Source organism: Muscardinus avellanarius, assembly GCF_963383645.1.
Source record: "Muscardinus avellanarius genome assembly, chromosome: X".
Taxonomy (NCBI): Eukaryota; Metazoa; Chordata; class Mammalia; order Rodentia; family Gliridae; genus Muscardinus; species Muscardinus avellanarius.
In genome coordinates, this window is record NC_137792.1 from 107,098,866 (window position 1) to 107,113,220 (window position 14,355).

General features: G+C 36.3%; 1 protein-coding gene across 2 annotated transcripts in view; it reads right to left on the reverse strand.

Annotated features, from left to right (window-relative positions):
- The window catches only part of OPHN1 (oligophrenin 1), a gene marked incomplete at both ends in the record, with an annotated part of 391,547 nt that overhangs the window by 83,733 nt on the left and 293,459 nt on the right, over window positions 1–14,355 (reverse strand). For both annotated transcript variants that reach the window (XM_080718711.1, XM_080718710.1), the window contains one exon: window positions 4,241–4,325. In XM_080718711.1, coding sequence (XP_080574837.1) covers window positions 4,241–4,325 — 85 coding nt within the window. The remainder of the gene's footprint in view (window positions 1–4,240; window positions 4,326–14,355) is intronic.

The window sequence follows — 14,355 nt, forward strand, 5'->3', positions numbered from 1 at the left end:
TAGAACAGGAATGGTGAGTCAGATTACAATGAGGTGAAGAGTAAACTTGGGGGAGGGGGTGTTGAGACAGGGTGTGTATATTCTTGATGAAGAAACCTGGCTGGGTAAGGGTGGAGTATCCCATTCCACTCTCTTGTCTAAGCTTGCTCTGATTATCATCTATATTTTAAATGATTCCAAAGGTTTTAGCTGAAGCCCAGAACTCATCACAGAGTTCCAGTCTTATATATCCAATTGTCTGTTCAAAGTGGTGCCTTGATTTCTTCAACAGCCCTCGAATTTGATATACCCTAAATCCAACTTGTTATCTCCCTCAAATATGATCATTTTCTTGTGTTTACCCAATCTGTACATGCCTGCCCATCATTTGGTTGTATGCACAGGAAATGGGAAAACTCATTCCTTTATCTCCCTCTCCTCAATTATTATATTCAATTAATCCATTTTACTTCCTAAATCTATTAAATATGCTTATCTCTACCAATCTCCAGGACTAACTCCTATTCCAAGCAGCAGCAGTATCTCTTGCCTGGGTTATAGTAATAGCCTAGTTGATGATTTTCGCCTGTATCCATTTTGTCTCCCTCTAATATAATTTCCATTCTATTTTCCATAATTCATATATTATCATTTAACCCCTGCATTGAGGAAAGAAACAGTTCAAATAATACCGTGTTCTTATATAAAAGTATTGCAACCAATCTCACTGACATGTACAGGAAGGGAGGTGAGGGGAGCAGGATGTGATATGCAGGAAATACATCAAAGTTTGTGTGTATTGATGTTTGTATAATTTTGAACCTTACTATGATGTATAGTTACAATATACCAACAAAACTATGCCAATACTACTACTAATAATAATAACAAAGAAAATCTGTGATTAAAATATTCCAAATGTATTCTCATTCCTTTTAAGATAAATCCACACTCTAATTCCTGAAATGTCCTATAAGACTCTCAGTGCTCTGGTTCTGACATACTCCCTGCCCCACACTCAGTATCCATCTATGTTCATATAATTTCTTAGAAAGACCTTCCGGAAGGCCTTTGCAGGTGCATCTCCCTTTGTTTGAAGTCACATCTCCCCTCAGTAAATTTCAACTTATACTTCAAACCTCAGTTTAAACAATCACAGAATAGGCCTGGTCTTTATATTAAAATAAAGCATGCTATACCTTCCTTCAGAACACTTACTGAACTTCAATCCTTTTTTTATTATTATTTGTCTTCTGTCTGTCCTCTTCACTAGACTATAAACTCTTTAAGATCAGTGACCATACCTACTACCAACTGTATGCCTACTGACTAACATCATGCTTGGCATAGAACAGGAACTCAGAAAATGTTGATTGCTTTAGAGGTTGGCACTGCGCAAGCATATTTCTATGCTGAGAGAATGAAAGCAGCTAAATGAAAGAGGTTAGACAAAGGGGAGGAAAGGAGAGAGAGGGGAGGGAGAGGGAGAGAGGAAGAGGGAGAGGGAGGGAGAGAAAGAGAGAGAGGATTTTAATAGTATTTTTCTGAAAATGTTGGAAACAAGGGGATATTTAGGAAACTAGAACACAGATGGTGACCCACTGTGAGAACAGAGGTATCTTTAAAAACTCTAAAGGATATAGACTGGCTGGTGCATATTACAGGCCCACAAATTGGGCACAGTGGTACTTGCCGCTAATGCCAGTACTTGGGAGACTGAGACAGGAGGATCGTAGGTTTAAGGCCAGCCTCAGCCACTGAGCAAGACCCTGCTTCAAAGTAAAAAAAAAATAACAAGGAATGGCTATGTAGATTGGTGGTAGAATCCCCAGTACCAAAACAAATAAAGGCCCATAAATATCTCTTACTGAGACTGTTGCCCACTCACACTTTCAGGCTTGATCTTCCAATCTTTCAAAAGGGCCATGTTGCTACTTACAAGATGAGCTGGGAATGATGTAAGGTGGGGAGAGCCTTAACTTACATATCTTTGGAAATACTAACTCATTTAAAGGAGAAAGAGGCAGAGAATTACTTGCTCCTCCTAATATAATCACAAGTATTTTAAAAGTATTCATGGAAGAATCCTGTCTTTACTAAACTACCAAAAATAACCCAAAAAAGCCATTATCCCAAGGAATTGAGGAAAGGGGAAGAAGATAACCCAGTACAAGTGAGATAGTTTCAAAAATAATAATTAATATCATAAATATAACTTAATGTAGGAAGAAAGCACCTTAGTTTCCTCATCTGTAAAATGGGTATAATAACACATTGTGTATGATAGATACACAATTATTGGGAGAAAAGAACAGCACTGTCAATATAAGCAACTAGCATATTGGCTAGCACAGAATAAACTATTCAGTAGAAAATTCTTTTTTATTTAGCAGACACAGGAGAAATACTTCCTGACAAAGCATTCATGTTTGAGTGTATATAAAGATGATGTTATAGCAGAAGATCGTTTAACAGGAAAACTTTGAACCTAATCTAAATTTTGTGGTATATTCTGGAGTTTAAGTATCTATCTTAATGACAAAAGAGTACAATAATTGAAAAAAAGATATTTTAGCATATACATCATGTTGGTACATGCTATAGGACATATAGAATGGGAATAAATAAATTAATTCAAAATATATATTTATCTTAGCTGGGCACAGTGGCACATGCTTGTAATCCCAGCTACTCAAGAGAATGAGGCAGGAGAATGACATGTTCTAGGTGAACAGGGCAACTTATCAGGGCTAGGAATCTAATGCAGCAGTAATGCACTTGCCTAACATGCATAAACCCTTCAATTCAATCTGTAGTACCAAAAAATACATATGTATATCTCAAATAGATCTGCATAATATAAATGTATGACAATAAAAGAAATAATGTGTTCTTCATTATTGTACATCTAAAAATTTGCTGGTAAATTAATATTTTTACTCCTATTATTTCATTTAGCTCCGACAATTTTATGATTCTATGACTGTGTTTTCTTGGTTTGACTTTTATATCCATCATGTGGATTAAGGCAAAATACTTTCATATACACACCCACACATATACATCGCGCACACACACACACACACACACACACACTTTTTTGCCCAAATAGAATATGATGTTTCTGTGTGTGTGTGTGTGTGTGTGTGTGTGTGTGTGTGTGTGTGTGTGTTGTGCTGGAGATTGAACCCAGGGGTATGCTACCTCTGAGCTATACCCCCAGTTCAATTTTTTTTCATTATTTTGAAACAGGGTCTCACTAAGTAGCTGAGGCTGGCCATGAACCCAGATCTTCCTGTCTCAGCCTCCCAAGTATTGGGATTACAAGTGTGTGCCACCATGCCTGGCTAGAATTTGATATTTCAAAGTGGTTGCTATCCATTAAATATGTTAACAATCATGAATTATCACAAGTTTGGATTTTACTATTTCACTAGTGAACCCATCATGGCATTAGCTCTATCTGTGCATAATGGCAAAACTTCTTCTGAGACTTCAATAACATTTTTTTCAAAATGTTTTAAGATGACAATTCTAGTTTTTATGATTACCTTGCTTACACTCTCAGACTTACAAAAAGTCTTCTAAAGTACCTTCTCTCTCTCTCTCTCTCTCTCTCTCTCTCTCTCTCTCTCTCTCTCTCCCCCCCCCTCAGTACTGGAGATAAAACCTAAGGGCATTAGCCGGGCATGGTGGCGCACGCTTGTAATCCCCACGCTTGGGAGGCTGAGACAGGAGATTCGCATGGGTTCAAAGCCAGCCTCAGCTACTTAGTGAGGCTTTCAGCAACTTAGTGAGACCCTGTTTCCAAATAAAATAAAAAAAGAGGTCGAGGAGTATAGCCCGGAGGTAGAAAGCCTCTGGGTTCCACCCCCAGTACCACCAATAAAAAAAAAACAAAAAAAAAACAAAAAAAAAAAACCTAAGGGCATTGAACCTCTGAGCTATACCCCCAACCCTATTTTTAAGTCTTTTTTTTATTTTTGAAACAGGATCTCACTGAGTTGCAAAGGGCCTCACTAAGTAGCTGAGGCTGTCTGCGAACCACAATCCTCTGGTCTCTGCCTCCTGAATGCTGGGATTACAAGGCTGTGCCACCACACCTGGCTTGTACCTTCTCTTTTGACAGAAATTCTATTTACTCTTTTGTTTAGTTAGCAATCCTGTCTCTCCTTCCTGAATCTGGGATGACAATGATTATAATCTCCACCCAAATTTCATCAACTATGAAGAGAAAAATCCCATTTCAAATCAGTCATACCTGAGGTAGAATTTCAAGGAGCTGGTGATTGTCTTAATATCCCAATCACTATTGTAAAAATCAACGTCTCCTGGGCATTTGGGATCTATTTGAGAAAAATAAACAAGAAGAAAGTTAAACTTTCAAAACATCTTATTTTACCTCTTTAAAAAATGAGGGGCATTAACTAAAGATAGTATCTCAAATGAATTTGCAAAAGATCGAAATGTTACAGAAGAAAGTCTTTGATGTTTCAAAAATTCCTTTGTATTCTGGTCTAACATAAGCTTGGAAGTTATCTCATCACCCACACCATTAAAGAAGTTGAAGAAAACTAAAAATTGCCTCTCTAGATTCATCAGAGAACTGACGTCATCGAGTAAACTGCTCTCCCCTCCTCAGAACTGAAGAGACAAACAGCCAGATACACAGAATCAGAAATTACTTGGAGTCGGGCAGGAGTAGAAAACTCTTGAGAAACAAGTTCCAAGACATGATGACTTAATTTGTAATGGACAATTTCTGGAGGCCTATATAGACAGCTAAAAACTACTGAGGGACCCAATCTTAGGAGGGACTCCACACTTTAAAAATTTTATCCTAAGAAGTCCTATGAGGTTCTCATAGTAAAGATTTGAGGAAAATCCCCTAATTCTTCAATTTATCTCGCAGAGTAAGAAGAAAAGTAGCCATTTTAAAATATGCCCAAAGTCTTCTTTCTTTTTTAAGAGTTCCTTTAAGAGAAACTATCTTCCCAGATTCTGTCCTACTACAGTTTTACCAGAACCTAACTGACCTGGGTAAAGTGAAATATTACACTCAAGACTAGCCTGCCTTCCTGTCTCAACTGAAGGGGAAAAACAAAATGACACTAAGAAGACCTTGGGAAAGTCACAGGTCCATAATCCCAAACAGACATAATCCCAAGACTACAGGACACTTCCTTTTCTTTGATAGTTTTACCACCATTTCACTATGACTTCTGTATAAAAACAGGTAAGTGCAACCAAAAGCTGCACTTCTCACATGATGTTTACAAAGTCTCATTGGAGTAATCAAAGATAAAAGGGTGAACAAAAACAAAAACATCAGAGAAAAGATTAGCTTCTATCATCTACAACTACAATTAAGAGTAAACACTTACAATACCCTAGCCAGAAAAACATAAAACATCCAACTAAAGGGCTGTGCAGCTCCATTATTTTAACTCATTGCATTACATCTAGCTTGAAACAACAAAAATCAAAAGACATACTAAAAACACAGTTTGAAAAGTCCCAGTAAACATCAGAATCAAACTTAGACATAGCAGAAATATTATAAGACATTATCAGCTCAATAATTTTTTAAAAAACTGATTAATATTCTAAGGGCTATTAGAGATTAAATGGACAACATAAAAATAAATTCATAATATTGGAAAGATATAAAATTTTAAGAAGAAATCAAAAGGAAATGCCAGAAGATGAGTGGGGTGGAACATGCCTGTAATCCCAGTACTTAGGAGGCTGCAACAGGAGGATCACAGTGAAGTTGAAAGTCAGCGTCAGCAACATAATGAGGCCCTCTGCAACTTAGTGAGACCCTGTTTAAAAATAAAAAAAAACAAAATGGGGCTGAGGTGTAGCTCAGAGGTAGAACACCCCGGGGTTTTATTCCCAATACCACAAATAAAGGAAATGCTAAAAATCAAAAGCACCATAAGAGAAAAAAAGAATGCCTTTAAGAGTTCATCAATAACTTGAAGAAAGCTAAGGAAATAATTAATGAACTTGAAGTATGTCAAAAGGCTCTTCCAAAGAGAAAAAGGAATGAAAAAATATCTGAAATCTATAAGACAATCATGAAAGGTGTGATATACATGTGATGAGAATACTAGGACATAAAATAGAAGAAGGGAAGGAAGAAATATTTGAAGAAATGAAGAGCAAGAATTTCCAAAACTAATGATAACTACCAAACCACAGGTCCAGAAAACTCAGTAAAAACCAGGCAGGATATACACAAAATAATCTACACTGAAGCATTCATATTCAAACTTTTAAAAAGAGGAAAATACTGAAAAAATCTAGAGAAAGAAAACACTACCTATAAGATTAAAGATAAGAATTACATTCCACTTCTCTATGGAACCCATGCAAGCATGGCTTGCATAGTATTCTGTTTTGCATTTGTATTTAGTGCACTATGATTGAGGTTAAAAGTGATACAAACATACATACACACAGTACTTACTACATTTCCTACTGCACCCCACCACACTGTGCCCTCTTCCATCCCTGAGAGAAGTAATACCTCTACATATTGCCATAGCATTATTTGAATTGTTTCCTTCCTTGATCATTCTTTTCCCCCTCCTACTCCCCCAATCCACTTCCACTATTTTATTTGTTTCTTTCTTCATTTATCTAAAGTCACTTGTGTTTGCTATTTTTTTCTCTAGCTTCCACCTATGAGACTGGCTGATATCACTTAGCATAATATTTCTAGTTCTACCCATCTATCTGCAAATGACATATTCTCTATGACTGAGTAAAACTTCAGTGTGTATATGCCAGATTTTCAGTGTATATATGCCATTAATCTGTTGGTGGAGACCTAGGTAGGTTTCATAATTTAGCTATTGCATATTATGTTGCTATAAGCATGGACATCCGTGTATCACTATGGTATTCTAACTCTAGTTTTTAAAAAATACCAAGGAGTACAATAGCTGGGTTTCATGGTGGCTTCATTCCTAGTCTTTTTGAAGAAATCCCATACTGATCCTCACAGGGTTAAAAGTTATATAAGACCAATAAAAATGAAGCTTTTAAACTCACAAACACTCAGCACCAATCTCCCAATGCTTAAAGTTTGCAGTTTGACCAGGAGTAGAAGCATCTGCCTCAGACCTTCCTAATGGTGTAAGAAAAATGAGGAGATAAACTCTGGCTCTCAGCTTCCTTATAAAAAAAGAAGGAAGTAACACACACATAACACCCTAACTTCTTCAACTACATCCCAAGGGACTGGTTTATATCCCACATCTCTCAAAACAATAGTATACTCTCTAATTTCTTGACATCAATTAAGAACAATGACAGCATAATAGAAAAACACAAAGTGTTTATAGACACTTAGAATCTCTGACTGGGCTGTCTGTAGAGCAACATTTCCTTTAACAGTTGAATAATACTGAGAGAATTGATTATTTAAAGTACAAAAACCAACTCAGAGACATGGATTAGCAAACTTGAAGTTGTATCACTGGAAATTATTCAATCTAAAAAGAAAAAAAAATTAAAAATAGTGAAGATATCCTAGGGGACTTATGGAACATCATCAATCTGAATAAAACATGTAATATTAGAGCAACAGAAGAAGGGAAGGAAGGAGAGAGAGAGAGAGAGAGAGAGAGAGAGAGAGAGAGAGAGAGACTAAAATCTACAAAAAAATTAGAAATATATATCCAGGAAGTGCAATAGTCATCTAAAAAAAGAAAACAAAAAGACCCATGCCAAGACACTTTTTAATCAAATTTTAAAACTTAAAGACAAAGATGCTGGGTAGGGTGGTACAAGCCTCTAATCCTAGTACTTGGCAGGCTAAAGCAGGAAGAACACCAAGTTTGAGGTCAGCCTGGGCAAATTAATGAGAACCTGTCTCAAATTAAACATTAATGTAGTTCACTGGTACAGATCCTCTGAGTTTAGCCTCAAGTACCAAGATAAAGTAAAATGAAAGACAACAAGACTATTGAATGTTGTAAGAAAAAAAGTGACTTGTTACATACAAGGATACCCCCATTACACTATGAGTGAGTTTTAAACATTGATGCAGAAGGATATAAAGGAATGATAAGATAGACTAAAATAGCTTGAGGATAGAGAAGACCTTGCCAACTAGAAATATTATAACTAACCAGAAATGCTGTCCTTCAAAAATGAGGAGGAGAAAAATTTTTTCTCAGGTAAATCCTGAATTTGTCACTACTGGGCATGCCTTACAGGAGAAGCCAAAAGGAATCCTTTAAACACAAGGAAATAGTTACTAAGTAGCAAAATGAAAATACATAAAATTTAAAACTCTAAAAGTTAGGTTGTTATTAGATTAGAATGTCCCATTATGAGTATAAGGGGTTTTATGTAAACCACATGGCAACCAAAAGCAAACACTTGGTAGATACAAAAATGATAAAATTAAAGAATGAAAAATATACCACTACAAAAAAACATCAAATTACAAAGGAAGATATCAAGAAAAGAAGAGAGAAATAAAGGGTCTAAAAGTTGAATAGGAAACAATAGTCAAAAGCTTTACCTATCACCAGACATGGTGGCACATGTTTGTAATCACTTGTGAGGCTGAGACAGGAGGATAACAAATTCAAGGACAGCCTCAGCAATTTACCAAGGGACTCTGCAACTGAGCAAGACCCTGTTTCAAAATGAGAAGTGGCTGTGGGGCCAAGCGTGGTGTCGCACACTTGTAATCCCAGTACTTAGGAGGCTGAGCCAAGAGAATCACAGGTTTGTGGGCAGCCTCATCTACTTAGTGAGGACCTCCACAACTTAGAGACACCCTTTTTCAAAGTAAAGAATAAAAAATAGAGCTGGGGTATTGCTCAGAGCTAGAATGCCCCTGGGTTCAATCCCCAGTACTGTAGGAAAAAATGAATAAGAAAGAAAGAAAGAAAGAAAGAAAGAAAGAAAGAAAGAAAGAAAGAAAGAAAGAAAGAAAGAAAGAAAGAAGAAAGAAAGGAAGGAAGGGGGAGAAAGAAAGAAAGAAAGAAAGAAAGAAAGAAAGAAAGAAAGAAAGAAAGAGAGGGAGGGAGAGAGAGAGGGGAGAGGGAAGGAAGGAAGGAAGAGGGGGAGGGAAAGAAATGTCTGGGGGTGTAGCTTGGAGACAGAATGCACCTGGGTTCAATCCCCACTTCCACAAAAAAATAATACCTCACCTCTTATGAAATATACACATAGTGAAATAAAAGGGTGGAAAAGATATTTTGTATAAATGGAAATCAAAAGAGAGCAATAGTAGCTATACTCATAGTACTTATAGCAGACAGAATAAATTTTAAGTTAGAAACTCTAAGAAGAAGCAAAGAAACTTGTTCTATAATGATAAAGTGGTCAATTAATCAAGAAGTTATAACAAATATAATTATATATGTATCCAACATTGGAACGCCTAAATATATAAAGCAAATATTAATAGAGTCAAAGGGTCATATAAAGAGCAGTAAAATATAGTAGGAGATATCAATACATCACTTTCAATATTGAATCAGATCAACTAGATAGAAATTCAGCAAGGAAACACTAGATGTGAACTATACTCAAAACTAAATTGGCCTAACACATATTTAAAGAACAATCTATCTACCACCTCCTCAAGTGCACATGAAACATCCATTGGGCTAGACCATGTGAGGCCACAAAACAAATCCTAATGATTTTCTGAAGACTGAAATCATATTGAGTATATTTCTTAGCTACAAAGGCATAAAACTAGAAATCAATGAGAGGAGGAATTTTGAAAAGCTTCCAAATTGTGGGAACAAAACAGCATGCCTTTGAACAACCAATGTGAAAAGGAAATTTTAAAAATATCTTAAGAAAAATGAAAATGGCAGTAGAACAGATCAGGACTTATGAAATCAAGCAAAAAATATTCGAGAGGAACATTTATAGCAGCAAATGTCTACATCAGAAAAGAAGTATGATCTAAAAAATTAGTACAACTCGAAGCACTAGAAAACATCATAGCAGAAACAAAAACTAAATATATTCTTATCACACTATACTTTATTATTATCTAAAATTATAATACACCAATAAAAGTTTATTACAGAAAATATAAATAAAAGTCCTGAATAATTAATAATAGAAAATTTGACAAAAATAAAAGTTGTCTTCTTTAAAGACAAGCAAAACTATAAATAACACCTATAAAACTACAAGTAACACCTATAAGTAACCCAATATTAAAAAGAGAGAAGACTGAAACAAAAGCAGAAATGAGAGACAATAAAACTGATATTGGAAAAAGAGGATAATAAAAAACTACCAAGAAACTGAGTAACCTAGAAAAAAATTCAGTGAATTCCTAGAAACATGCAACCTTTCAATACTCAATCAGGAAGAAATAGAAAATATGAATAGGCCAATAACAAATAAGGGGAACAAACCAATAATAAACTCCCATCAAAGTCCAGGACTCAATGGCTTTACTGCATGGATTCTGATAACTGTTTTTGTTTGTTTTTTTTTTTTTTTTGCAGTACTGGAGATGGAACCCAGGGGTATTTACCTCCCAGCTACACCTTAGCCCTATTTTTTATTCTATATTTTGAAACAGAGTTCCACTGAGTTGCAAAGGGCCGTACTAAGTAGCTAAGGCTGTCCGCGAATTGCGATCCTCCTGTCTCAGCCTTCTAGATGCTGGGATTAAAAACATGTGCGTACCATCATGCCCAGCAGATAAATGTTTAGAGAATAAATAATAGCGATTTTCTCAAACCCTTCCAAAAATTTTCAAACAAACAGGAATGCTTCCAGATTCATTTTATGGGGCAGCAGTACCCTGATACCAAAGCTATGCAAACACACTACAAGAAAAGTTAAATCCAATGAACCAATGAAAAAATCAACAGAATACGAGCATAACAAATATAATCTCACATTAAAAATCATTTAAGCCAGGAATAGTGGTACATGCCTATAATACCAGCTAAGCAGGAGTCTAAAGTTGGAGGATCTCACAAGTTTGAGGTGAACTGATCCTGTACAACCTAGTAATACCGTATTTCAAAAATATAAAATAAAAAAGACCTAGAACTACTACTAAGTAAATGAGGCCCTGGGTTAAACTGAAAGAAGGAGACAGAAAGCGGGAAGAGGAAAACAAGATGGCAAGAAAGAAAGAGAACTAGGCATGGTGGCACACGCTTATAATCCCAGTACTTGGGAGGCTGAGACAGGAGGATCGTGGTTCACATAGAGCCTTAGCTACTTAGTGAGGCCCTTTGTGACTCGGTGAGACCCTATTTCAAAGTAAAGAATACAAAATAAGGCTGTGGGTGCAACTCAGAGTAGAATGCCTCTGGGTTCCATCACCAGTACAGTAAAAGGAAGGAAGGAACGGAGGGAGGGAGGGAGGGAGGGAGGGAAGAGAAGAAGGAGGAAGGAAAGGGAAATATCAATGCAAGGCTGGTTCAAAATATATAAATCAATAAATATTATACACTATATTAACAAAATGAGAAATACAAACTACATGATCATCTCACTAAATGTATAAAAAGCAACTGAAAAAACCCTACATGGTCTCATTGTTTTAAAAATCTCCAAAAACTGGCATAGAAGGAATGGTCCCCAATAAAATAAAGGGCATATATGACAAGCTCTCGGGTAACATCATATTCAGTGGTGGAAAACTGAGCACTTTGTCTCTAAGATCCGGAACAAGACACTTGCTGTCACCACAATTACTTATCATTAGGTCAGAGTGTCTCCGTTATTTTAAAACTTAAATTCTATGAATAATGGAGATGCTCTTAAAAATGATACTCATGTTCTACTTTTATCAGTTAAAGCAAAATCACTGCAGGTAAACCCTGAAATTTTGTAAACTCTAGGTGGTTTTAATGAAGAGGAAGGGTCGTGGGACACTGGGTTCTCTAATGTGATTAAACAAGAAAGAAAAACAGAAAAGTGGTGGCACATGCCTGTAATCCAAGTACTTGGGAAGCTGGAACAGGAGGGTATCAGACTTGAGGTCATCCTCAACAACTTAGTGAGTCCATGTTTCGAAATTAAAAACAAAAGAGGATTAGGATTCAGCACAGAGGTAAAATACCCCTGAGTTCAGTCCCCAGTACCAAAATAGATAAATAAATAACATCATAAAGGCGATTCTAAGGTGAGGCCATCTGTTGTCTAACATGATGGGTAACATAAAATCGATCAAAGTTCTAACCACTACCCACAAGCGAAGGCACAAGAACTTCTTTATTATATTCAGAGACAAAAATGCATAAGCAAAAACACTCTAGAAAATTGCAGAGGCTCAAGTAAAGCACATGAATCATGTCAGACTGTCCTGATTAATTCAGAAAATGTTGGATAATATATTTACTCTGACAATTCTAAATGCATAAATAGTAAGAGTGGCTTTTATTACTTGCAGTTGATAAAGCTGATCAAATGAGAGAGCAAAAGACAAGTAACTAACAAAGTGTAGGCAGAAATGACACAAGCTATGAAGGCAGTAATGACTAAGGTAAAGATGGATTAGGTTCAACACATTAAGATTTTGGCAGTTGTTTATTAGATTCTTGTTCACTCTGTTCCAATTATAAAATGCAAGGATGCCAGACTGAAGAATAACTGGGGGAAAAAAGGGCACTTGATGGTTTGTTATTGCTGAATATAAGACATATTTTTCCCAAGTAAAGAAAATCCATCCACAGAATATCACAGTGGGAGATCTGCAAATACTTAATTACTAGTGTTGGCACATGTTCTATCACCCAGAAAGGATGCTGGCTTTAAACACATCACAATCTACCAGATACCTCAGGCCAGATTCACTATTTATAAGAGAGAAGGGTACTACCTGAAAAAGAATAGAGGGACTCTTGTTAACTTAAATCCACCTGAGGCCCATTGATTTCCCTTGGGTTCAAATTCTATCAATATTATCAATAAAATCTATAACCTTGAGGTAATAATTCTACTTTGGCAAATCTACTCAAAGTATACCTTGGAATTAATTTATGTACAAATATATTTTTTAAAGGGAAACAACTGAAATGTTCAAAAGAAAAATTATTTGATAAATGAAAGTTCTGTTATCCATTTAGCATTATATGGCCATCCAAATAATTGCAAAGCATTTTTAACCACATGGGAAACAATACATCAAGGTAAAGGTGGACATGTACATCTAAATTTTCAAACGCTTCCTCCATAAAACAATATGGACCACCAGAAAAACGTGAGTATCCACAAAGATATAGTCCCCCAGCCAGGTGTGGTGGCACACACTTGTAATCCCTGTATTGGAGAGGCCAAGACGGGAGGATCACAGGTTTGAGGCCAGCGTCAGCAATGTACCGAGACCCTCAGCAACATATCCAGACCCTGTTTCAAAAAATAAATAAATAAATAAATAAATAAATAAATAAATATATGCCCCTTACAACAAAACCACAGAAAATACCTATTTTTTTGTGGTGGTATTGGGGTTCCTGGAAGCCCTTCTGCCTCTGGGCTACACTCCCAGACCTATTTTATATTTTTATTTGGAAACAGGGTCTCTTAAGCAAGCATGGCTGGTTTCGAACCTGCGCAATCCCCCTGTCTCCGCCTCCCAAGCATGAGGATTACAAGCATGTGCCACCACGCCTGGCAAAAATATCTAATTTTTAAGAGGAAAATAAATATCAAATACTATAAAGCTATAGCTTATATTTACTCCACAAACCTTTGCAGGGAGCAAGGATAATGCTGGACCAAATGCATTAATGAGAATTGGAGCCAATTAGATGCCTAAGATTCATCTAAAACCCCACCAGAAAGCGAAAGTCCACATAACGTGAAACATACTGAAAAAATGGGTATATTAGAGCACTTGGAAAAGGATTTTCTAAATAGACTTCAAATGGCAGTTTTTGAGCCAGGCATGGTGGCCCAGGCTTGTAATCCCAGTATTTGAGAAATTTAGATAGGAGGATCACAGGCTCCAGGCCAGCCTCAGCCTCAGCTTCAGCAACTTATGGTGAATCCCTCCACAATTTAGTAAGGCCCTGTTTCAAAATAAACAAGAAAATAGGGTTTAGAGTGTATCTCAGAGATAGAATGTCCCTGGATTCAATCTCAGTACCAAAACCAAACCAAACCAGACAAGAATCATTAAAAAGTATTGCCTCTAAGAGAGAAGATAAAATGGAGGAAGAGATGCTTTGAAGACTGGGTAGTTAATACGATTTCAAGAAGAGAGATGTTAGACATTGTCACAAGATCTTCAGGGCAAATAGAATCAATATCAGGCAAAGTATATTTCAAGCTAAAGAAGATTAAATGAAACAGAACACATTTTAATACTAAAAGCCACATACAAAATGAAGGTACTATAGCTATGCCTATGCA